Genomic DNA, 26,464 nt, shown 5'->3' on the forward strand with positions numbered 1-26,464 from the left:
TTTTCAAATGTGGAAGACCGATGCAAATCATCTCCCCACACCAACAAACTCAGACTGTGGTCATCTTGAGCCACAGGGTCTAGCGGGTAGACATGTCGAGAATGAGGTTGCTGTGAGTCCCTCCAGACTTGCTTCCTGACAGTTGCTCCTATGTACTCTGCTACTGGCTTCTCTGTGACCCCTTCCTCTTTTCCTCTTACAGCCTGCTACTCTCTCACTCTCACTCCCAGGGCACTCTGGCTGACATACTTGGGTCTTCACGGTATGAAACGGAAAGAAATAATGATCCCGAGAAAAAAACATTGAAAATAACTGAAGCTCTAATTGGCAAAATGTAATATGGACATTAAAACATATCAATGAGTTAAATCTTCCTTAAAATGAAAATAGAACATAATTGATCTCCATAAAAATCATTTCAATAAATGAGAAAAAATTTGAAAGGGGCAAAAAGCAAAGCTACATTGGAAAGAAAATTGGTCCAGGAGTTAATGGTTCATAAGGGTTGGTAAAATTCTGATTAAAATGTTAGTGTCAGATTGTTCGCAGTATCAAAGTGACCAGTGATCTTTTGATTAAAAAGTTAGCCTTCTTTCATGTTCTTAAAGAATAATTGTTTTAAGTTTCTATAAACAAGTCAAACTCTGCATATTCTTAGAAAGGAGCTAACACACTTTATTCTCTACCCAAAATATTAAAAGGAGTTCTTTTCTTGCATAATATGCTTAATATTCCAGAAATATTAAATTATATCTATAATACCATAATTATATATGTGCTGAAAAATATGCAAACCACTGTCCCTTAAATAATCTTTAAGGCTGCATCAAAGGTCTTTCTAAACTTCTGGAAAAAAGCTTGGGAATTTCTAAAATTTGTTATGAAATTAAAAATGTATATATGACCTTACAATGTTTTCTGTGTCAGAAACCATGAGAGATTGAATATGATGACTCATAATGAACTCAAATAGGATGCTGTCCCCCAAATTTATATAGGCTAAAAATATCTATGGTGACCTTCTTTGTCACTATAGTAGCCCCTATCCCATAATAAGCTTCTGGAACATTTATCAAGAGAATAAAAGGGGAGAGAGAGCTTTTGATACCCCACCTTAGGAGTTCTAGATAGGGTTCTTTTGTCCCTCTGTGGGAATTGACGTCCTGTGCTGTAAGCATCCTTAGATAGTTCGAGGATCTTATACCCAACACCGTCGTGCCAAGGATGCCAAGTGATTTCTGGGAACTTCAATCCACACCAAGATAAGACTGTGGAGACTTACCCCAAATTCGGTACTTTCTGCATGTGAAGCAAGGAAAGATGGAGAATTCTGCTATAACTGTACTCTTGGCACTGACCAAAGCATAAAAATTTGGGGCAATACTAATCATAAATCTCCATTGTTCTTTTTGTTGTGAGCACCTTTAAAGTACTGTTGTTGGTTTTACTTATAGCAACCCCGTGTGATTTGGGTTAACGGCCTCCACGGGTGTGTTAGGGGGAGTTATTTAGAAAAACCAAATCAGTGACACTCATAGATGTATACGGAAAAGTTTTGTATCAAGAAGCGAGCCCAGTCCAATGGAAGTCCCCGGGTCTGAGGCTCGCCAGAGTCCTCTTCAGACGCACAGCGTGGTAGTCCACTGGTGCAGAAAAGTGAACCAGGTGCTGGGCGGTCACAGGCCAGTGGGTGGAGCGACTGTCACAGGGATTTGAAGTCAGTAGAAATGTAGCAGGGCGCCAACAGCTGTGGAGGTAGGGCAGCCCACCTGGGGCTGTCCCTGGAGGCAGGCGCAGAGTCCTAGCATGCAGGAAGGGGAAGGAACAGAGAGGAAGAAGTTCTCGCTGTCTCTTGTCGAAAAGGCCCCGCTCCCCCACATCGGGTTTCTTATGCGGGTTTCCTCACTTTTCTTTTTTTTACATAAATCATTTTATTGGGGACCCTTACAGGTCTCATAACAATCCATACATCAATTGTATCAAACACATTTGTACATATGTTGCCATCATCATTTGCAAAACGTTTTCTTTCTACTTGAGCCCTTGGTATTAACTCCTCTTTTTTTCCCTCCCAACCTTATCAACCCTCAATAAATTATAAGTTATCATTGTTTTCATATCTTATACCATTTTATGTCTCCCTTCACTCACATTTCTATTTTTCATCCCTCTGGGTGGGAGGCAGTGGTACATCGATCAGTGCGCTTGGTTCCCCTTTCTCCTCTTGCCCCCCACCCCCCTCACCTTCCCGCTACCCTCATGGTTTTGCTGCTCCCATTACAATTCCTGAGGCATTTATCTGTCCTAGATTTGGAGTGTTGAAAGCTCTTATCTGTACCAGTGTACATGCTCCGGTCTAGCCAGATTTGTAAGATAGAAATGGGATCATGATATTGGAGGGGACGGGGGGAGAAGTATTAAAGAACTAGATGAATGTTTTGTGTTTTGTCAGTGCTATACTACACTCTGGCTGGCTTTTCCCTTGCTTGAAACATTTCTGTGAGGGGATGTCCAACTCTCTACAGATAGGCTTTTGGTCTGCATACCAACCCCCCTTGTTCGCATTGATATGATTGCTTGTTTGGGATCTTCTGATACCTGATTCTGTTGACACCTTGTGATCACACAGTCTGGTGTGCTTCTTCCATGTGGGCGTTGTTGCTTCCCTGTTTGACAGCCACTTGTTTAACTTCAAGCCTTCAAGACCTCAGATGCTATATCTTATAAGAGCCGAGCACCATCAGCTTTCTTCATCACATTTGCTTATGCAACCATTTTGTCTTCAGTGATCCTTTCAGGAAGAATGCTTTCATCTTTGTTGAAGCAGATTAACACATTGTTCCTATGGAGCCACTGGGTAGATTCTTCTTCCATAAATCTATCCATATTAGTTATATTTTAATTAACCTAAGATGAACTCTACTTTGTTTGTGATGACAGAAAAAATGCCAAGAGGCAGGGACATTTTGGACAATCCCAAGTTAAAGTTTCCATTTGACCTGACTTAGAGTATGCTCTCTGATTTAGCTTATCTTTACTTGAATTGACCTATCTTTGTATTGATATTAAATTGGTCATAATCCCAGAAAATACATCATTATTTAGCCAAAGAAACTGTGGTGACAGACTGGTATTAATTTCCTAGTGCTGATATAATAAAAATATCTACAAATTACATGGCTTAAAATGGCCAAAATACATTCTCACATTTGTAGAGGCCAGAAGTGTAAAACTAAGCTGTTGGCGTGGTATCAGTAATATCACTTGCAAGTGAAATGTTGCTGCAGATCATCCAACAGTGGTTGCAGCAGTATATTGACAGGGAGCTGCCGGTGTTCAGGTCAGATTCAGAAAAGGATGTGGAACAACAGTTATCATGGCTCATGTCAGAGGCATCTTGGGTGAAAACAGAGTACTAGAAAGATGCTTACTTGTGTTATACCGATTGTGCAAAGACATCTGACTGTGTAGATCATAACAAACTATGACTACTTTTCAGAAGAATGAGAATTCCAGAGCACTTGATTGTGCGCATGTAGAACTTTTACATTGTGTAAACAGAACAAGTGAATACTTTGTGGTTTAAAATCAGGAAAGGTATGTATCAGGGTTATATCCTCTCACTGTATATATTCCATCTATATACTGACTGAGCAAGTCATCCGAGCAGCTGGAATATATGAGGAAGAATGTGACATCAGGATTTGCAAAAGTTTATTAACAATCTGCAATATGCAGATGACACAACTTCCTTGCAAAAAGCGAGGAAGACTTGAAACACTTACTGAGGAAGATTAAGGCTTGCAGGCTTCCATGTGGATTACATCTCAATGTAAGGAAGACAAAATCCTCATACCCGGACCAACAGGTAACATCAAGATAAATGGAGAAAAGTCAAAGTTGCCAAGAATTTTGTCTTGTATGGCTCTACATTCAGTGCTCATGGAAGCAGCAGTCAAGAGATCAGACGGCACATTGCATGAGGTGACTACTGTGAAGAAGCAAGGAGGTTCAAGACAAAGGTGTGCCCGTTCCAATCCATAGTATTTTCAAACAGCCCATACGGGTGTGAAAGTTGGACAATGAATAGAGAAAACCCAAAAAAGAATCACAGCATTTGAATGAAGGTGTTGGCAAAGAACATTGAGAGTGCTATGGACTACCAAAAAATAACCCACTCTGTCTTGGAAGAAGTACAGCCAAAATCTCTTTAAGGACAAGGATGGCGAGACTCTGTCTAGCATATTTGGGATATCTTATCAGGAGAACATAGAGGGGCAACAAAAAAGAGGAAGGCTTTCAACAAGACGGATTGACAAAAGCACTGCAGCAGTGGACTCGAGCATAACATTTGTGACGGTGGCACAGGACCGGCCAGTGTTTTGTTCCGTCATACGTGGGGTCGCTATGAATTTGAGCCGACTCCATGGCGCCTAACAACAGCAAGGGCTCTGAGGGAGAATCTAGTCCTTGCCACTCAGACTGTGGTAGTTTCCAGAAAGCCTTGGCATTCCACGAAATGTTGGCATATCCCTAGAATCTCTGCCTGTATCTTCTTGTGATTGCCTTGTGTCTGGGTTTCTATGTCTCTGTTATACGCACACCACTCACATCAACCTCAAACCCACTCTACTCCAGTATGATTTCGTTTTTACTTAAGGGGTAAAATGTTCAAAGATCTGATTTCCTAACAAAGACACATCTAAAGGTACCAGGGGTTAAAATTCTCGCATATTTTATTTATGACACAATTGAATCCTTACCAATCATCCTATCCAGGTGATACACACAAGCCAGACTTAGTAGAAAAAGAATGCCACCTGCCCAGAATCTGAATTGCTGTAATTAGTAAATAGAATTAAAGGAGAAGGGAATTTTCCCACTCACTTAAAGTCCTTTGTTATATCGTCTGAATGAACAAGCTGACCCCTCTGGGTCGTTACTGTGTGGAAGATCCGGATTCCTTACGCTAAGTCTCAGTCGCTGCTGGTCCATATTTTAAAGACTGTTGCCCACGTATGCTTCAGAAATATCCTAATGAGACGATTTTTCTCAATCAAATTAGGCTTGATTTAGTGGGATTTTGTGGACAAATCTTTGTTCTCAGCTGTATACTAATTACAAGCTGTTTCGCCGATGGATAAAGAAAGGATTACGGTCCTCTTTGAAAATGGTAACTTTATAATGACATGTATTTACGCGCCTTATCAGAAGAGAACTCACCAGCTGAGACGCAGGATTATTTTTATTGAAAAACAAAACAAAACTCCTGGATGAATTAACAACCACCTACTTAGGGAAAGTTTCTCTTTTGTAGATACGTGTCTCTGGATGCAATAAAGAACACATTGTCTGAAATTAATCAGTTTGTTTCTTTTTAATTTTACCCCAAAAAATTACATGAATGTTACCCACATCATTCATTCAGCGAAACACGTGAGACTGTAGGTAAATAAACAAGACATCTACAACAGCTCTGTGTATTCAGTGTATGAATGTGGTTTAGCATTTCATAGAGGTGATTTTATCTGTGCAAAGGTCCACAAACATCCTCAGAGAACTTCAAAACATGATATCAAAAATGGTGTTGACATTTCTTGGATTTAGTGTTTTCTTTGTTTTTGTTTTCACTTTCATTTCCTCCTGTGACTGCCGCGTCGTAAGCCTGCAGAAAATTTCTACAATCCAAATGTGTCTGAAGAGAATTTGTTATCTCTCCCACGGGATCATAAAAAGCTAAGGTCATTAAGAAAAATATTAAGTCCGGATAATTTGTGTTATTTGGGTCGCAGGTCTACTTGGCAAGTCTTCTCCATTTCACCTTTCCACCTAGTGCTGAAAGGTTTGTTTTAGCAACAGTAAGCTTTTTTCCGTTGGCCTCATCTCTGTAGATACAAAATTACTCTCTGTTCCCCTCCTTACTTTTGCTAATCCCCCTCTAAATGAAAATCCAAACTCCCTTCCATTGAGTCGACTCTGGCACCTAACAACCATATGGGACAGAGTAGATCTGCCCCTGAGGGTTTCTGTGACCAAACCTTTGTGAGCGCCTCGTCTTTTCCTGACCAGTATCCCAAAGCTCCCTAAGGTCTTTCCAAATTGGCTGAAGAAACTGAACTGAGAACCTGTCTTCTATGGTCTTTACTTTATGGACCCAGAGACCAAGACTCCGTGTATGGACACTTCCTCTTCTTTGCTCTCTAGTTGACTGACAATGACTGACAAGTGTCCTTTTTAGCATGGCCAGCGTAAACATGTTTCATGGTCCTCTGCCCTGCTGCAGACAGTGAGGGGGTTAAGGAACCAAGAGGAGGAAGCAGCCACTGCACTCTGAGTGGTGCCCGCAGGCAGCCATTGATGCTGCAGCTCCTCAGCTATTCTGCGTTATACAAACGAGAGATCAGAGCGGTCATAATTCCGTCTTCTCCCATGGAAAAGGGAGTCTTGGTGGAGGGTGGCAGGGGGATGTGATCAAAGTTTCCATGCAGCCTCTGAGCCTTAGATTGCTGCTAAGCCCCAAAGCACAGTCTCCTGAGGCTCCCGTGAATGCTGGCGTGACCCCAAGTCAGCAGTGGGATGGTGTGCGGACCCCTGGCCTCCTACGCCTTTCCAGGTCCATGGGCTCTCCCGAGGACTTGTTTCTAACATGTGCTCAGTTTTAGTTTTCATCTTTTAGTTTCTCAAACTCTCTTCCCTTGAAAGGTGAGATTTACCTGTTTCCCTTCCTTAACAGGCAACTTGTCTACATGCGTATCTATCTCGGCCTTTCGGTTCTGTTGTTCCTGCTTTGGGAAATGCGCCTTCCCCCAGGAGGGGGCGGATGCTTCCTGTTAGGGATTGTCTCTCTCCATCTTGAATCCTCATGGTTCTCTCTCTCTCCCCAACTGCCTGCCCCCATTTCTTCAAGCGCCACTTCTTACCTTGCACCTCTGCACACGCCGAGAGGAGGATGGGGAGAGAGAAACGTAAACAGATCTTTTGAACCGTTGCTGTGGAATTGATTCCAACTCCTGGCTGCCTCATGCACGTCAGAGTAGAACTGCGCGCGATAGGATTTCCAATGGCTTTTTTGATTTTGGAGGCATATCACTAAGCCTTTCTTTCAAGGCGCCCGCCATCTATTCCGTGTGCACTAACCAATTTCGCTTCACTGTGCCGCCTATTGCTTCTCCTCCCTTTAATCACCAGCTTCCTCTCCCCATTTTTCCGCTGCATCCCCGCTTCCTACATCTTCCTGATGTTTACTTCATTATCACTAATTAAAGCAGGTAACATATTGGAGAGAAGCCTGTTCTGCCATTAGCCTGAAATTCTCTCCATTGTTTCAATTGATAAACACTTCTTAATGTGGAAATGTTTACCACATTTAAACATTAGACACAGTCTCACAGGACCTAATGTAAAGTGTTACTTTGGCTAATTAAAGTTGGGGTTTTTGTTTGTTTGTTTGTTTTATTTTAGAGCTAATGTTAACTTTCTAGGCAAATTGTTTAGTATGCTTGGTATTTTGGTGTTTTTGATATTTGACCTTTCCTTTCACCTCTAGAAAGACCATGCAAATAACTGACTTTTATATATGATACTGCCTTATACAAGAAAAAGCATTCAAAGACACTGTAAGAGAGCAGTCCCTGTAATTACAAGACTGAAAATCCTTAGGGAGATGGCTTTTGTTTTATGCAGAGTTCATTTTTGAGTTTTATTTTATTTGGGGTGTAATGAACGGAGGCCATCTGGCTGCTGTCATAAAAAGGGCAGCTTATTATAAGACATTAGTAAGACATCCGTGGAATTGAGCCTGGGAGCCCCCTGACTTCTCTGTCTGCCCCTCACAGTCCTTCACGTTCTTTCTTGCTGCTTCTGACCAGTCCCTCTCACTCGGGCCAGCCTGGTCTCTTTGGGTTCCCACTCAGCCCACATCCCACGGACAGTCAGTCCAGCTGGCTTAGCTAATCGCCAGCCTCCTATTGTCCCGCCCAACCTCGCTGTGTTGTTGGGTCCTTGCAGGCCCCAGTGGATTCTTCTCTATCTGTGTTCTCATCCAGGTTAGTATTTAGATAAAGGACTCTTTAGTCCTTTGGATCAAAATCTCACTCTAATTTACCAATCAAGAACAGTGAAGAATGTATCTAATTGTGCACCAACAGTGAACATATTTATTCTGAAGCCCAGAATGAAAAAGCTTTGTACCTTGGGGCCAGCACTATTTGACCTGGCAGCCTCTCGCCTCCAGGGCAAGCCCCCGAGGGACAGAAGTTGACAAAGGCTCACTCTGAGTGACTTGGCCCTACAAGCAGAGAGAAGAAGGACTGCAGTAGAAGGACAACCGTGTCCTGTGGAGCGCTCCATTAAGATGCATCTCCCCAGCCCCAGCATCCCCAGGCAGAGCCAGGGATAGAAGAGGAAGAGGCCAGGAGGGTTATGTTAGTGCTGCCCCAGGCACCAAAGCAACCAGTCAGAGGACAACTATCTGCCCCAGGAGTCACAGCAATCTGGTAGGACTAATCGTTCAAAAACAAAGAACCCCAAGTTGTTTCCCCAGTACATGCCGGGGCAGGGCAGTTTTAGTAAGAAACTTCAGTGCACACTAGATATGCTGGGACTGCCATCTCCTGACTTGCCTTTAATGTCAGCACATCACCATCTGGTCTCTCAGGTGTTTTCGGTTTGTTTCTTCCTGCTTCGGTTTCCCCATGCAAGACTCAGTAGTCATGTTTCATGAGCCGTCAAGGAGAGACAGCGAGCACACTGCTATCAGGAAGGAGACATGGAGGTAGATTTGGACGGTGCTATTTTAATGGTGATCTAGGTGTCAAGTTACCACTCTCCCAGAGAGCGTCCACCTTGCGGATTTCGGGGGCATAGGTGGAGCTTCTAAAGAGCAAGACTGCAAGAGAATGTTCTCGAACAAAGAAGACAAATAACTTCCATCTTCTGCTTTGCTTCCAGCTTCCACTTCTGTTTACTGGCAGTGGCTGCCTAGAACTCTGAGCCAAGAAAAACTCAGAGGCTGCATCTGATCTCAGTGGAAAGAGCTGCATGATCATAGTGTTGGCTACCACGAACATGGGCAAGGAGAGTAGGGGTGTCTGAGCCAAGCATTTGTCACTTGATTCAAACAGACCAACGGTGGTAGAATTTTCTCCTTAAGCAATACTCTCTACCCGCACCCCACCCCCACCCTCAATATCAAGGAGGAAAGTGGGGGCAGCAAGCTGGGAAATAGCAAAAAGAGCCAGCCAGCTTTTTATCCTCTGCCTGCCTTTCCAGATAGGCCCATATCTCCAGAAATTTGGGTGATAGAAAATAAGAGATGGCAGTGTTCCTCCATGAAGGGCCAGATTTCAGGCATTGTGGACTGTGTACCCTCTGTCACAGCCACGCGGCTCTGCCATTGTACCACGGGAGTAGCCGCAAACCATACATAAAGGCATGGGCATGGTTGTTCTTGGGAAAACCCATTGAACTTACAGTGAGAGAGCTTTACCCGGGGGTCCTGCTTTTGTCTACCTCTGGTGCAAGGAAGCAGCCAGCAGCAAGGCCTACAAACCAGCAAGCTGTTCACATTGCCTGTGCCCAAATCTCCCTCTGTTTTCTCCTCTGAAATATTGCAGCAAGTCAGAAAAGAATCTGATAGCTCTCAAGATTTAACTTTTTCCCAAAGAAAATATGAGGTAAACAATCATTTCACCTATATTTAGACAAAATTATACATCAACTGAGTTCCAGCATCAGCCCAACATCAGCATTTCAGACAAAAGTCTCACATGGACAAAATCATCTTTGAAAATTCTTTACATTGCCTATAAATTAGCGCATACTTGAGATGAAAACCCTGACACTTAAGAAAGGCATGAAGACCATGTCTGTGTTGTTGTGGGCTATTGAGTCAATTCCACTCAGCAACACTATCACTCACTGCCATCCAATTGATTCTATAGGACAGGGTAGAACTGTCCCTGTGAGTCTGCGCCACTATAACTCTTTGTAGGAGTTAGAAAGCCCGGTCTTTCCCCCACAGAGTGGCTGGGGCTTGAAACTTCTGGCCTTGCCAACTGCAGCCCAATTCAAAAGCACTAGGCCCTAGCGTTCCGGCAGCCCCGCGGGACAAAGTGCCATGTCCTCATAGTGCGTCCTCAGCGGCAGCCCTTACAGGAGCAGGCCCTTCCTCCCAGAGAGCCACTGAGTTGGCAGCCAAAGAAGTCACCATGCTACTACCAGGGCTGCTTTGTAGATTTTCTTGTTGTATGCCATCCAGACGGTTCCAGATGCTTATGCCTATAAAATGCTCCTTACTTAAAATGGTATTTGATTCTTAGCAGGTCATGTGACCAAAAAACTCCAACTCACTGCCATAGCGTCAGTTCTGGCCCAAAACAACCCTTTAATAGGACAGAGCAGAACGCCCCCGTTGGGTTTCCAGTGCTTTAAATCCCGATGGGAGCAAATAGCCTCATTTTGATCTGCAGGAGTGGATGGTGAGTTCCAACTTCTGAACTTGTGTTTAGCAAGCAACCCACTCTGTAACTCACTGTACCACCAGACCTCCATTAGGCTTTGTGATAGTAGTGTAGAATTGGAGGGATTTATTTCATTCTAGTTTAATTAATATTAAGCCTCTCATACCTTTGGTTTACATTAATATATTTGTTGCTTCTTTGGGGGATTAATATAGTTGAACACATAAGCCTAAGCATCTAGAATAAGCCCTTAATGAATATTCATTGAACCTGACTCTGAGCCTTGCTTAATCATAAGCCAATACACACTGTTCTCTGAAACATCGTAGAGAAGCCCTGGCCATCAGCTCCCTGCGCTCCGAAGTTAGTAACAACTCACACTGTGATTATAGCAAGCACACGTTCACACTCACACCCTGGTCATCGTTTTCTTCTTACCATGTGAGAAGGAAGTATTACGGAAAACGGGAGTACCTATCATGCAGCATCACTGGATACCTTATGCCATCTATAATTTTTTAAGACATTAGGATGCAAAGCACATAGAAACATGGCACTCATTCAAGGGGAATCAGAAGCCTTAAAACTGCAGTAATTGTCCAATGTCATTCTGCTAGCTGGTAACAGAGCCCCGTTTTCAAATATCCACATCTTCATCTTTGAAACAGGATTATGATAAGGAACAGAATTTTTAAATGCATAGGTTTTTAAATGTAGTGGTTTTTATTAAAAAGTAATGTTTTTAAGTTCATATTCTGAAAGTTATTCCTGGTATTAATGTGTATGTGAGGGGATACCCGCCCCCCACCGCAAACAGCAATTGCACTGATTGAGTGGAGCTTTCCTGGTACACATTTTTCCTGTTAGCCGAGCAGGTGTCACCTGGGAAAGCTGTCTCTGGTCACACTGAATTTTTTCGTAAAAGCAGTTTCACCCAAAACTTGTTTTTTGTGTGTGGTGGCCATTTTAAGAGAACAGCATGTGGCTGTGAAATTGTGTTTCTTGCTCCAGGAAAGTGCCACAGAAACGGTTTTGAGTTAGAATACAGCTTAAAAGCACAGCACTGTGGGCAAAACGCAAGTGTAGGAGTGGTTTTCTAGTTTCCAAAGAGGTGAAATGTCTCTTGATGACAAACCTTGTTCTGGACTTCCATCAGCTTCCCGAACGGATGAAAATGCCGACTCGACATACATTTGGGGTTCATTTCACCAGATCAGACCGTTAATCAAGAGCTTCTGAAAAGATCAAGTAACAGCGTGCTACAAAAACAGCCTGACTCGTGGCAGACGGGGACTGGTTTGGCCACTACGACAATGCACACCCGCTCACACAGCCATCTCACTGCACCAGCTTGGAGCAAAGCACAGCATGCCTTTCTTGCTCCATACGACACCTTACTCACCTGATGTTACTCCATGCAACTTCTTTTTGTGTCTGCGAATGAACAGGGACATGAAAGGCCAGTAATTTGATGACATAGAAGAGGTGAGGGTTACTTAGCGTGCATCCTCTACAACCAGCCAGGGCTGCTGCCTCTGCTTCTCTGTGGACACAGGCGCTTCATCCAGTTTGTGGATAAATCTCATTATCTCTTCATTCCATCTTCCCACAAAATTCTTGAAGCCCCTTCCTATCATTCCATCTCCAGTCATACAATACACAGATACGACATGTGGTAAGCCATTAAATTTACATGCCACCAAGAAAATGGACATCCTCTATCTGCCTGTCACTTGAAAGGAGAGGCAAGGACACGGGACGAGCAAGCATTTTGGAAAGACCCTTCCGCTTGATAGAATTTGTCCTGTTCCACTACTGTCCCTTCTCCTAGAAAAGGAAGAACAAAGGAAACGCAGGTACTGAGAAGAGAGGTCAGGATATTTTAGGCATTGTAGGCCAGCCTGCCTCTGTCACAACAGCTCATCTCTGCAGGGAAGCCCGAAGCCGGCGCAGGCAGTAAGTCTGTGAGCACACGAGTGTGGATATGTCTCAGCAAAACGGTGTTTACGGACACTCAAGTGTGAGTTACAGGTCATGTCTGCGCATCGCCCGGTACTAGTATGCTGACCTACTCATCTGCCCCCCAATAACTATTTAGGAGCCCTGGTAGCATTAGTGCTTACGCATTAGACTGAGAACCTCAAGATCAGCTTTTCAAAACCCCTAGCTGTTCCAGGAGTAAAAAATGAGACTTTCTACTCCCTCAGAGTTACAGTCTCTGCAACCCTGTCCTACGGGATTCGTATGAGTCAGCCTCGATTCCATGGCAGTAGATTTTCAAAACCTTTTATTTATAAATATCAAATCCATTCTTCACCCATAAGAAGGTACAGAAACAGGCAGCAAAGCTGGATTTTGCCTGTACACTGCACCTTGCCAGAACCAGTGATTTTGATAAATTAACCTTGCACCTGTTTACAACTCTCTGACTCCACCCAGTGGCAGGAAGTCGGTGGTAAAAATAAAAATACGAGAAGGGTCAGGCATTCTTAAGATTTTAGTGATGCATAGCATTTCTGTAAAATACCCTCTGGCAATCCAGCATGATTTAATTTTACAGCCAGCCGCCTTTGATTCTCCGAGCGTTTCCTTTTTCAAGCCATGCAGTAGGTAGAGAGCCATTTAGCGGCACACCTTTCAACAAACAGCTATCAGGAAGTGCCTGAAGGTCTGCAGGACAGCATGAGATGGTCAGGTATCTGTTCAGGTGGTTATTGAGAATGTCGTTCTGCAGCCTCATTAGAAAGCAATGCAGGCTTTATTAACATTGGAACGTGTCAGCATTTAAAAGTGGGAAAGCAATCCGATCCCTTTGTAATTGGGTACACAGGCACGCACACGCTCCTTGCAACTCTTAATTCCGTGTCAGAGCTAAGCAGCCTCGGTGATTTCTGTTTTAGAAAGAAAAGAAGGGAAGGGTTTGCAGAATCGCTGCCAGCCCCTTGCTGACTCAAGAACAAACCAACCTCATATATTCAAATAATACCTTTAACGAAAGAAATCCCTCTATAGCAAAGCATTTGCCCCAGGCGTCCTCCCTTCCCCTTTTCTTTCCAACAACCTGGTTTCACTGACTGCTGTTTGGGTTTTACTTTTAAATCCCCTTTCTCACTTCTCCTTCCAGCTGCTTCCTCCAGAGGAACAAAGGAAAGTTGGTCTTAATTTCTGTGCAAAGCAGTGTTTGGGGGCAGCGCAGCGCAGCCCCCATAGGGGCTACTTGGGACACTGACTTTTTCCCTTCCCTCTCTCTGTTTGACACTTGTTTCTTCATCGTGTGCGTGTGTGTGTGTCTGTCTGTCTGTCTGCGTCTATGTCTGTCCGTCTGTTTCGTGTGTCTGTCTCTCTGGCTTATCATTTATTACTGTGTCTGTCTCTTACTCTCAGATTCTCTCACCTAAATCTGTTTCTCTGCTTTCCCCTGCTGCTTGTGTCTTGCTTTCATGTCTCTTTCCTTCCCTGGTTCTGTATATCTCTTGTTTCTCTGGGTCTCTCGCTGCCTCTCTCTCTCATTCTTTTTGACTCTGCCTCACAGTCTCCTTCACTGTGTCTCTGTTTCCCTCTTTCTGGAGTTCTCTCTCTCCCCAAGCTCCCTCTCCCTTTGCTTCTCGCTCTATGTAATGTGGGTTTGCCTCTCGTCACAGGACCTCCGGATGTGACCCATTTCTCATCCTGGTCCTGGCCCTGAGCTTTATTCTTGAATGAAAAAAATCCTTTAATAGTGGCTTCATTTTGAGCATGCCTGGTGTATGTGCTTAATAATTAAGAGTGTAATTAAAATGTAACTGCAATCATAATTAAAATTCACTTTAGTGACTCCTAGAATTATGATGCAATTAGGCATCCGACAGGGCACGAAAGGAGCAGCTGGGAGGAAGGAAAGGCCTTGTTCTTCTGGGTAACTGCTGCCCTCCCCTCTCTTGGCCTGGTACTGCCCACTGGTGGTCACCCAGGGACAGGCCCGCGTGTTTCCTGAGCACATGGAACTGTTGGGCTGAGAGGGGAAGCAGCCGCTGGGAGCATTACTCCCAGGCAGTGCACAACTGCCATCGAGAGAGACAGAGAGAGAGAGAGAGAGACAGAGAGAGAAGCCACCACAAAAGCCAAAGATCACAACACTCAAAAGCAAACTCGTTATTTTTCTTCCGGAAGTGTGGGGTTTTCGCTGAATGAGCCACTTGAGGGTTTGGGACCAGCAGCAGAGCCCTGTGCATCTCACCTCCCCACACACACCGTGCAGGAGTTCATCACTATGACTCCGCTTATCGACAGTGCCTGCATCACCCGCAACTCCAAAATCACTGCCATCGAGTCAGTCCTTCACCCTCAGTGACCCTATTTTTATTGTTGTCAGGTGTTGGCTGTGACCCATAGCAACCCTCTGCAGAGCAGGACAAAATACCACACAGTCCTGTGCTCTCTGCACAACTGTGCCTGTAGCTGAGCCCGGTGATAGATTCTCCATCAATGCATGTGCACTGTGCCAATCCCTGAGGGCCTCCCTCTGGTTTTGTTTTTGTTTTTTTGCTGCCCTTCAAGTAGGATGACCATCTCCAGGGACTCTGTAGGTGATGGATTTTGTATTAATCTTGTGAAGTAACCCAATGAACAGGTGTGACAAAAGGCCAGCCCTCATGAAGCTTATGTTTAATGGGGACAAGAGAAATGTGACCAAGCGATTCCCATACTATGTGGTCTACTACGATTTGGGGAGAACGGGGTATTCTAGAAGCTCATAACACAAGCCTGTGCTCTAGTTTAGGGGTTGAGGAATGGTGACAAGGCAGGCATCCCCAAGTAAAGAACATGAGAGCAGGTAGGTATTCACGCAGCAGAGAGTACATCTGAGTTCTTGGCAGCAGACATAGCATAGTATGTGGGCAAAGGTATTCTAGGATGTAGCAGAGTTCTGGGGAAAGGTGTAGAGCGTGTACAGGTCTGTGATGTTCTAAATCAGTCATGTTCACCCCATTGGTGCTAAGTTGGATCTGAAGAGAGCACTAATTAAAGAACTGATTTAGTTAGGCTACTTGGTTACAAAGAAGAGCAACCGATTTATTTTTTTCAAATGGTCAAAAACTTATTTTATCCATTCGCATGGAAGGACAGGCAGACAAAAGTGAATAAATCGGTCTGCGAATGGACAGGAACTATCGTAAAGTAGAATGTGAGGGGGGCTAGGGGGACGCCAGTAGTGCCCCTCTATTCACTTGGCTCTGCTACTTTCTGTGTACTTGCCCCTTGACCTTCCTTTGCCTGCTTACTTACGGCTGATAGTTTCTTTTCCTGGTCCTGATTTCGGTTTCATGGAAAGCACCCACTAGATTCTCAGGATAGCAAATCTAACTGCACTAGCTAATGAGTGTTTTCTATACCTGAGCAACCAATAGGGGGACCACCCTTGGGTCAAGTGCAATCAGTGTCCACCTTTGAGGCCGACAGTGTCCTTAGAGCAGGAAGACATGAGTAGCATAGATTTTGCTAGAAAGAGGGAACAGTCAACCTAATTGTGTCTGATCCTCCCTTGGAAATAACTTCACGTGCCACTGGTTGCCCCGAGGTCCAGATGGTGTCATGGAATGCAGAGTGCTTCCAATGGTAAAATGCCAAGCAGGGGCCAAACCCTCGTGGGGAGAACAAAGGATTGGGGACTGAACTTCCCCAGTGACTGAGCCTCAGTACACTTACAAACAAAAAGTGAAGTTGAGTCATGGACACCTTCCAAGGCCAATGTAAGGTTCACATAAAGTAATGTGTGGGAACTTTGTAAATCTACCAATAAATTGGTGATATTATCATTGTTAATATTATTATGGCATGCATTTATAAAATCATAAGATGCAAAATGCATGTTTTAAGAACTAGTTCTAGAAATCATTCAAAGGAGTCAGGGTCCATGGAATCCTCATTCTACCACTTCCTTTTACTACCTGATAGTAACTTGATGTCAACTTGACTATGTATAAAGTGCAGGGGTAGTATCCAACCTGTCAATCAGGTCACAGCCTGATGGCGTGGTCTTCCCATAAGGAGGACCCTGGGGACTTCTCCCTCACTCTGCCCCCGACCCCCAGAGCTACCAGAGCTCTGCCATGTCTCCACCAACCTTAGATCCACACGACTCTATCCCCCTGGCCTGTGATCTTCTTGTATTCTGCATCATTGCATGTGGCTGTAGGCGTCTAAAGAGCGATTTATGGAGGAGTGTTCAAGTTGGACTGGGCTGGGATACTTTCTGGATATATAATTACTTCTTCATATAAAGCTCTCTCTTGCCTATATGAGTGTCCCTGGATTTGTTTCTCTAGTTCACCCAGCCTAACACACTACCCACGCTAGCTAAGCAATAGACAAGACTTTGAACTCCATTTGTTGTCTGTAAAATGAGAATCATAACAGCAGTCTCGTGAGTGCTGTTGAGGGGAAATGAACTTCCTCAGAATGCTAGAAGTATGTGTGGCCATGATACATGACAGCTGCCATATATCACTATTCCTGTCACTACTAAGCCACTACCAAGACCACCACTTCGATATCCTGTGCCCAAGGAGTTCAAAGTTGTTGGTTGGCAGACCTGGCTAAGACCCATACCAACAGCAGGACTCGTACAGGGAAAGTAGAGTCACTACTTAGGTGATGCAGGGAAGCCTCTGCAGTGTGTTTTGCATTGGTGGGTGCTCTAAAAAGGAGAGAGGAAAGAGAAGAATCTTTTATATCATATTTCTTCCAGGACAGATTAGATAGTAGTCAGGTGGCAGGGCCACATTCAGGGAGTTGGAAATGTACACATTTAACTTTCACTCACCTTCTGGTCCAAAGGCTGAGTCACTTCCACATCAACAAAGGCTTGTGCTTCATGCTGTGTCATGCACCATGAAAGCCAGGTATGCAGATTAACATTGAAATCCTCTAGCCTCATTTCTAACACCTGCCCCACAGTCTGGTTCCCTGTCCTGCCTCTCGACTTCTGAGATCTTGGCTAAAATTTTACCAAATGAATCAAAATCACACTAGGACTATAGTAACAAAGTAATACATTTAGCATCAAGATTTATGATCTATCACCAAAGAACAGATTACTCCCCAAATTAGTAGTTCTGTGCAAGGAATATTTATGATCTCTTAGATACCATGGGTCGGGAATCCGGACGCAGTCTCACTGGGTCCTATGGCCCGTCTCCGGCCCTGAGTAAGGAGGGATGTGCTTCAAGGCACACTACGGTGGTTGGCAGAATGGAGTTCCTCGTGACTTGCTGGGTGGAAGTCCTCACAACTCCAGTGGCTGTTGGCTGGAGAACACACTTTTTTTCAGGTTGGGGTTCACTAGAAGGAAGCTTATACCATGCCAGCTTGTTTCATGAAAATGAACATAGAGCCAGAGAGATTTGAACAAGACACATCACCAGATTTGTAACCTTATCTCAGAAGTGGTATTTCATCACTTGTGTCCCTATCTGTTCATTAAAATCAAGTCACTGGATATGGCCTGCTTTCAGTGGGGAGAGGATCACGTGAGGACGCGAATAATGGGAGAGTGTGGATCGTTTGGATGACATTTTATAACTCTGCACAGCATCTAGAGAATAGTAGCCTAATGCTAGTGCCTATCTTAGATAAAGGCTCAAGCGTGAGTAGTTTAAAATCCTAGAAAATTCTTTCTCCTCCTCACACAGTCTGAAAGGGTGAATGGATAAGGGAGGCTGCGCTGCACAGGTTTCCAAGTGTCCTGACTGACGTCATTCTCACCATCAAAGATGCCTTCCCAGGCTGCCCCAGCAGGAGCATTCAAGAAAATAGGGAAAGGAGGGCACGATAGGTCCATGTCGAATCCTCTAAGGACATGGCTATCATACCCGTTAACATTCCACTGGCAAGAACTTAGTTACACAATCGCACAGAGGTGCAAAGGCGGCTGGGAAACAGTTTCCACTGGGGCATAAATACTTGATGAACAAATAGGCACAGATATTTTGCCATACGCAGCATGCTCTCCCGTGTGTTATTTAATTGTCTCCTGTTTACATCTTATGTGCGTCTGCATCACTGCCTTGTCTTACACACGGGAGCACACTGAGAATATCTGTGGGGCATTCAGGGTTGCGTCATTGGGACAGGGTTCATGTCCGAATCCTGCCACTTATCGCCTGTGCGACTAGGGAATCGCTATTTGACTTCTCTGTGCCTCAAACGCTTCAGTAGTAAAATGCAAACCATCAGATTTACAAGGCCCCTTCCCCCAAAAAAACTGGTATTGCTCTGGGCGGACTGGAGCTTTTGTAGGATGCTCCCTGCCCCCATCCCCACCCCCAGGCGAGCAGGCAGCAACTCGCTCTGAGTTTGTGCATCCAGTGTTGTCGCCTGGCAAGGTGTTCTCTGGTGACAGTGAATTTTTTCACAAAAACACTTTACCTTAACTCTTGGGTTTTTGGAGGGGGGGGTGGGGGGTTTGGTGATGGCTGATTTAAGAGAACAGCGTGCAGCTGTGAAATTTTGTTTCCTGCTTGGGAAAAATGCTGCAGAAACTGTTGTGCTGTTGAACACAGCTTACAGTCCAGCACTATGGGAAAAACCCAAGTGTTCGAGTGTTTTTCTCGTGTCAAAAAAAAGTGAATGACAAACCTCGGTCTAGACATCCGTCAGCTTCCCAAACAGATGAAAATGTCAACTGGACTCATAGTACATTTGTTGTTCATTCCACCAGGTCAGACTGTTAATCAAGCTTTCTCTTTAGAGGGTCTGAAAAGATTGTGTAACCGTGTGAGACAAAAGCCTGTTTGGGGTCAGACGGGACAGACGGGTGTTGCCACCACAACAATGCATCTGCTCACACAGACATCTCAGTGCGCCAGTTTTTGCCAAAAAAAGAAAACAGCATGCCACCTTGCTCAGGCATCTTACTCCCCTGACTGTGCTCATGCATCCTTTTCTGTTTCCGTGAATGAAGAGGGACATGAAAGGACAGCGAGTTGATCACTTAGAACAAAATGAGGGAGGTGCTGTCAGCCATCCAGCAGATGAGTTTGAAAAATGTTTCCAAGAATGGAATTGAAGATTTGACAAATATATTAAGGGTAATGGAGAGTACTTTGAAGGTGATAAGACTGTCTTGTAAAAAAATTTTAAATGCTTAGCTTTGGGGGGGGGGAAGAATCCAGGTTCTTTGGGTACCCCCTCATGTATTTATTGTAACTATTTCATACACTACAAGTTACTTAGCATTATAGCTGAGCTATATAATTAATGAATACTGGTTCTGAAGAAGAACATTTGTGATGATAATGTGTGTGGAGATCAGGAAAAGTTCAAAGCAGTTGAGGCTCAGAGGAACGAGTTGCCTTATTCAGAATTATAGAACTAAGACATGGCAGAGCCAAGTTGAGAAACGGGGGATTTCTGGTAGCAACTTCCATAACTTGGAATTTGATTCTTCCCTAAGAGGCCACTGATGAGATTCCTATGGAAGGCTTGGGCAGAAGTCATGGTATCAGTGTCCTTTCCACTGCTATGCTGGTGGCTCCCAAATCCTGGGGAGAATAAACACTACATCACCGTATTACCTCCCCCTGTTCCAGCTTGTCCCAGCGTTTGCCATATTGTGTCCACGATGCTGACCAAAGTACTCGTTTTGAGTTCCACTCCGTGATGAGGCAGGTTCCCCAAGGCCTAGATTTCAAAGGCGTTCTTTTATCAAACAGGCTATGTTTTGCTAATTAAATAAAAGCCTAGGGAATTATGTAAGGGATATTGTGTTATACTGTTCAATTCTGTCACAATTCTCTCACTTTGAGAGAACCAAACAGCAGTGTGCACACTCAGCTGTAGCCAGGTGTGTCCCTTCAGGAGGAGGGACTGGGCTGTCACACCCCTACCATCCAAGAAGTCTTGAAGGCAAATAAGTTCTGGTGTGCGCCCAAGCCACATTAATTCTACTCAGCTGTGGATTATCAGCAGAAACTCCAACTTTCATCACTAAAAGAAGTTCAGATGTCTCCTTCAAGTCCTCTTTTCCATCTTCCTTTTCTATCTGGACCATTGCTCTTGTCACGTGACTTTTCAGTGAAACTGGTTGGAACCTATGTTTAATGAATTTTCAGGGGAAACCAGTTGATAGATCGGTCATGCATGTCCTCTTGTGTTCGCCTGCAGCATCTCATACCATCCCAGCGCCCTGTCTCATTCTCCTGCGGCTCCACATGCAGACCGTTCAGTCAAGGGACAGATCCATTTCAGATTTTTATTCTGAACCAAGTGGTCTTTATTTTTGTGCACAATCTCAAAAGAATATGCACTACACTGACTGCTTCCCTACTGACTTTCTCAAAATCCGACATTTCATCCAACAAATGTAAAAACATCTACCTGTCCTGAAAATTAATGAAGTGAGTCAGGCAGTAAGCTGTCAAGGTGAGAGTAACATGGGCAGCGTGGTTAAAGTTGCAGGCCAACTTGGCTGTGCCATAATTCTTCGTAGTTTGGCAGTTATATGATGATGTAATTTGGGAGTTACATAATGATGTTGTCATAGTTCCATGTTGTGATGTGATTTGGTCATTTTCCACTTTCCCATAGCAACCTGGTCTTTGGAAATTAATCATGTCAATAGTGAGAATTTACTTTTTTTAAATTCATAAAAAATATATAGGCAGTCTCTTTCTAATACAAAACAGTTGATGTACAAGGAGAAAAAAAATTATCATCTGGATATATGTAAATAGCCAGATAATTGGGATCACAAAAACAAAAGGAAACACGTATAATGAAATTGTGTTAGTGTTAGGTGGTATCCAGCATGCTGTGGTTGGGGCTGTGCTAACTTTCACAGGACACCATTGTCAGTTTCTTTTCAATGACACCCCATCATTCCTCTCTTTAGGAACCAATGTCCAGGAGGCTCAGAACTTACTCAGTAACAGTGGACTTCCCATTACATCAGCTGTTGACCTGGAGGATGCAGCTAAGAAGGCAGTGGCCAGCGTGACAAAGAAGTGAGGTCTTCCTCCTGATCCACTGGGAAAGAAGCCTACTGTTTCCAGGCAAAGGACGACTCTCTTATCACTGTGAAGAAAATGGTTATCTCATTGGGGGAAAAGCGGGGTTAAGGAGAACAAGAATCACTCTCTGATAAATCTTAAATGTAACCTTTTTTTTTTTAATAAGCCCTCTGGGAAGCCTAAATAATACTCTATCACTTGTAACCTGCTTGAAGATTACGTCTGTGTTCTCATTTTTTTCTGTCATGGTAAGCTTGCCCAGTGTGCAGACTCTTACTGATTGAGGGGAGGAATTTATAAGACCAATGTGCAGGTCTAGAGCCATCAGGCCATAGGTCATTTTTAAGAAATTTGGAGGGCATCTAGTCAAAATGATGAAAATATAAACCCTAAAACTCAGACAATATATTTAATATATAACTACCAAAGCAAAACAAATAACTGTTAAGAACCACCTTTTTTATACTTTTCTAGTTCCAGCAAATGTTTACAAGACTCATCTTTATTTCGGTTTTTTATTTGTCTTATGGTACAAGGTCCACATTAATACTCTATATGTGCATTTTACCATTTGCCTTAATATTGAATATACTGTTTACCTCACACTAAAAGTAAAACCAGAAGCCTCATATATGCTTTTGTGGGAGAACATTCAATTTTTACATCAAAACTAGAGAACTCTTAACTCTTAGGGAACCCTTGAAGTTAAGTCCCCTCATGATGAAACTGGGCTTAAGACCCACTTGCTACGTGTGTCTCATCATCTTCTCCCCCATCTCTCCTCTCCTCCACCCAATTCAGAGAATGTGAACTTTTCCATAATGTCCAGTTTTATAGTGGGAGAGCATTTAAATTAGGTTTTTGTTGAACATTTGTTAATTTTTATATCTGCATACAAATTTGAATAAATCTTGTGTTTTTTAAAAGTCCTAAAATCTGTCTGTTTTATTCATTTCAGCCCATTCGACTCCTCAGCCAAATTGACTTTTCCGGGGACACTCTGGGCATGTTCTTAAAATCACATACTTTGAATGGTTCCTTGATGATTCCAGTTCCACTGAACTTAATCAGCGACACTACCTATGTCAAGGGACCATGAAAGAGTTAAAAATACACCCACAGCATGCATTACATATGTCTGCTGGCTAACTAGGACGTCAGTTGGAGGCGTGCTGGAGGGAAGTCGTGCGGGAGAGCCCTCTGTTAATGAGGGTCCCATAGTCCCCCTCCCATTTCCTATCAGGGCATAACCGTGAGACAAGCGAAATGTGCTCTGTTTTCTTTTGGTTTTTACCGGCTTTGATTGTTCTGATACGCGTCACAAACGGATGAATTAAGAAGGCATGGTTTATTGATGTGTACTTGCCGCGCGTGGAGAAAGAAACCTTCGAGAATTAGCTTTATGACCTTTCTAAATAGTGATGCAAAGGATGAAGAGTATTAGCAATATCTTTTTGTAGCAGTTTTGCTTTTTGGGTTTTGGGTTGGGTGTTTGTTTTTTTGTTATTATTATTCAATAGAACTGTGACCCATAGTTGGTTTTTTTTTACTACTGATTGTTCAAGTGTAGATTGGGAAGCCTCTCTTCTGAGACACCTCTGAATGATCTCTCACCTCGAACCTTGAGGATGGCAGCCAAAGATGTTAATCATTTGAACCACCCCGACGTCTCATCTGTACAAAATCCATTGCTATCAAATTGATTCTGACTCATAAGGAGCCCCTGTGCTGCAATATTTAAGAACTGAGCTAGTGACTGAAAGGTCCCACTCAGTGGAAAACACTTGGAAGTGTGCTCCTGTAGAGTCTGGCAGTCTTGGAAACCTTCTGGGGAAATTCTACATGGTCCTATGGGATTGCTATGAGTTTATCTATAGGGTATGTAAATAGGAAAGAAGTGTATCTTTGAATCTAATCACTTTTTTAAAATTATGCTCTAGTCTAAGCAAGAATATTCATGAAAATGTGAGCTCTATTATCTAAATATTTTAATAGCTTAAAATAAATGTACAGCTATTGAAGTCAAAACGACCCATATGTGTCATGAAATTATCCCATGTATTCCACATAAGTGACGTTATGGAAAAAATATAATAAAATTCGGACTCCAGGAAGATGGCCACCAGATAGGTAGCTCACGCCGGGAGCTCTGAGAAGATGGGTGAGTGGGGAGAGTTGGGGGCGGAGTAGGGGTATCAAATCTGCCTGTTTGATTCCCAAAACCACTCAGAGCATCTCTGACCCAGAGGTGGACCCCCACCTGATCACCAGGGCTCCACAGACACCCATGGTCTCTGGCGCTCAGGACGCCCGCTCTGCTGGGACCAGCGCCACAGGGCAGCCAGGTGCATGGTGTAGGTTGTGCCTGCTCCAGCACTCCGCGCAAAACCGCCTGTCAGTAACCCCCACCCTGTTTCAGGGTGTCCGGGGTCTGTGTGTGAGCCAGCCGGCATACCCCACCTCATGCAGATTCGGGACCCACCCAGGCACCCCTCGCGGTCCAGCAGGCAAAACCCTCCCGGGAGGCACGCACCCACCAGCCAGGTAGAAGGAGAGGCTGCTGCCTTTGTGCTCCGCGGAAGCTGCACGCTCAGAGGTCTCAGCCCAGAGGTGCTGCCTGTCACTGCACTCCTTGCAGAACCGCCAGCCAGCCCCCACCCTTCGCCCCATACACATGCACACCCTTGTGCGTAGACACACAGGCACGCAGAGATTCCCATCCTGCCACACCGCTTCAGGCCTGCTTGGCAGAAGACCCAAGTCTGGCAGAAGTTTTTGCAGCAGCGGCAAAGGAACCCAAGCCATTCGGGCTTGCTCACTGCATTCGCCCTTCTCCCTGCACACTCTGTCTCACTATTTGGGCTCGGAGCAGTGCATCTGCACACCAGTCGCGGCCCCCTCCCACCTGCCTACCTGAGGGAAGTGCCCCTAGTCAGAAATAGAGTACCCAACCACTAACCCATCCCCTAAATACGCTCCCCTGCACTGCGGCCAATACTTTCCATCAGAGTGCAGCGTACACTGCTGCAAACAGCTCCTAAGGGGACCTAAAGGTGACTGCAGTACAAGCCATAGGCCAAGGCGAGAGGGCATCCCCAGTAGGAAAAAGTGAAGCACAACCTCGCGAGACAGTGGGCTAAAAGCAACCAGCTGAAACACCAACACCAACTTCCCAAAGAGAGAGCCCGGGGCTCTGAGACACCCAGGAAAATGGCACCAATTTCCAACAAATCAAACAAAAACCAGCAAGCTGCTTCCAGAGTTTCAACAAGAAAAGAGAAATAAAATCCGATGCCAGAAGACCACCTGGACCTAACAGCAGTCATAGAAAAGGCAGAGGTTGACCTTCCACAGAAAGAAATCTTCAGAATGCTGCTTGGAGCCATACAGGACATGAGGGAAGCATTACAGAAAAAGGATGAAATGATGGGGGAAATAAAAGCCCTGCACCAAAGGGAAATACAGGAGTTAAAGGGCGAGATAACAAAAACTAATAGCAAACTCACGGACATCGCCTGGAGAATGGAGGAGGCAGCGAATCGCACCAGTGACCTAGAGGATTCTCAAGCAGAAATTAATAAATGTGAGAAAAAGTCTAACAAGTCCATCAGAGAAGCTGAAGAAAACCTCAGAGCTATGTCTGACGCTATGAGAAGGAACAACATCAGAATTATTGGCCTGCCGGAGGAATGCACATCAAGGAAACCAGCAGTCAAAATAAAGTGATGGAATGCTTGGAGGAAAACTTCCCTAACTTAATGAATGAAAACCAGGCAACTATCCAGGAGGCCGAAAGAATGCCAGCAAGACTGAATCTCCAGAAGTCAGCAACACATATAGTTGTTAAACTATCCAACTTTGAGGAAAGGGGAAAATCATGAAAGCAGTTGGGAAAAATGGGCAACCACATATAAAGACAAGCAGATAAGAATATGCTCAGACCTGTCAACAGACACTATGAAGAAGAGGAGACAGTGGAGCAGCATATTCCGAAAATTGCAAACCCAAGAATACTCTATCCAGCCAAATTATCTATCAAAATTGAGAGAAAAGTGAGAGTCTTCCCGGACAAGGAAAGCCTTAAAGAATATGCTAAAGGAACCCAGCACTACAAAAGATCCTCACTGACCCAGGATGGACAGAAGAACAACAATCACCAAGCACATACAAGAGACCACCACACAGACCAACTCCACCCAGAGACCATCAAAGGGAAAACATGCCCCAAGATAGAACTGGCTCAACAATGGAAAGAAGGCAAGAATGAACCACAAACACTCATATGCACAACCCACAGAAAAGAAAGGGAGGTAGGAAAACACCCAACACAAGTGAGATAAAATGACATCACAGGGTCCACAGATAGATGTAATAACCCTGAATATGAATGGTTTGAACTCCGGCCTTAAGAGACAGAGGCTAATAGACTGGCTTGGAAAAAACAAACCCTCGATCTCCTGCCTCCAGGAGACATGTCTCAACATTACAGATAAAACAGGCTGAGAATCAAGGGATGGAGACTATATATCGGGCAAACTCTAATTTAAAAAAGCAGGGGTTGCAATCCTAATCACAGATAAAATTGACCTCAAAGTACAAACCATAAAAAGAGATAAGGATGGGTACTATATAATGCTCAAGGGAGCATTGCATAAAGAACCAATAAGCATTCTAAACATTTACTCGCCAAGCAAACATTCAGCAGAATATGTCAAGCAAACACTGCAAAGGATGAAGAAAGAAATCACAGCCTCAAAAATTATAGTAGGTAACTTCTATACACCGCTCTCTGAGAAAGATAGATCACTTGGAAAGAAACTCAACAAGGAGTCTAAAGATCTAAACACTACACTTAGACAACTTGACCTGATAGATATATACAGAGCTCTCCACCCAAACCAAAAAGAATTCTCATTCTATTCAAGTCCACACGGTACATTTATGAAAATAGACCACATGCTGGGGCATAAGTCGAATCTACATAAATTCAAGCACATTGATAGCACACAGACCTCT

At 44.1% G+C, this 26,464-nt stretch overlaps 1 protein-coding gene across 1 annotated transcript in view; it reads left to right on the plus strand.

Annotated features, from left to right (window-relative positions):
- The window catches only part of SUCLG2 (succinate-CoA ligase GDP-forming subunit beta), a 306,332-nt gene extending 283,959 nt beyond the window's left edge, over positions 1 to 22,373 (plus strand). Inside the window, exon 11 of the mRNA XM_075549909.1 lies at positions 21,331 to 22,373. Within this exon, the coding sequence (XP_075406024.1) occupies positions 21,331 to 21,446 (116 nt within the window). The 3' untranslated portion in view covers positions 21,447 to 22,373. The remainder of the gene's footprint in view (positions 1 to 21,330) is intronic.
- Positions 22,374 to 26,464: the final 4,091 nt, after the last annotated feature.

This window comes from Tenrec ecaudatus, chromosome 5 (assembly GCF_050624435.1).
Source record: "Tenrec ecaudatus isolate mTenEca1 chromosome 5, mTenEca1.hap1, whole genome shotgun sequence".
Lineage (NCBI taxonomy): Eukaryota > Metazoa > Chordata > Mammalia > Afrosoricida > Tenrecidae > Tenrec > Tenrec ecaudatus.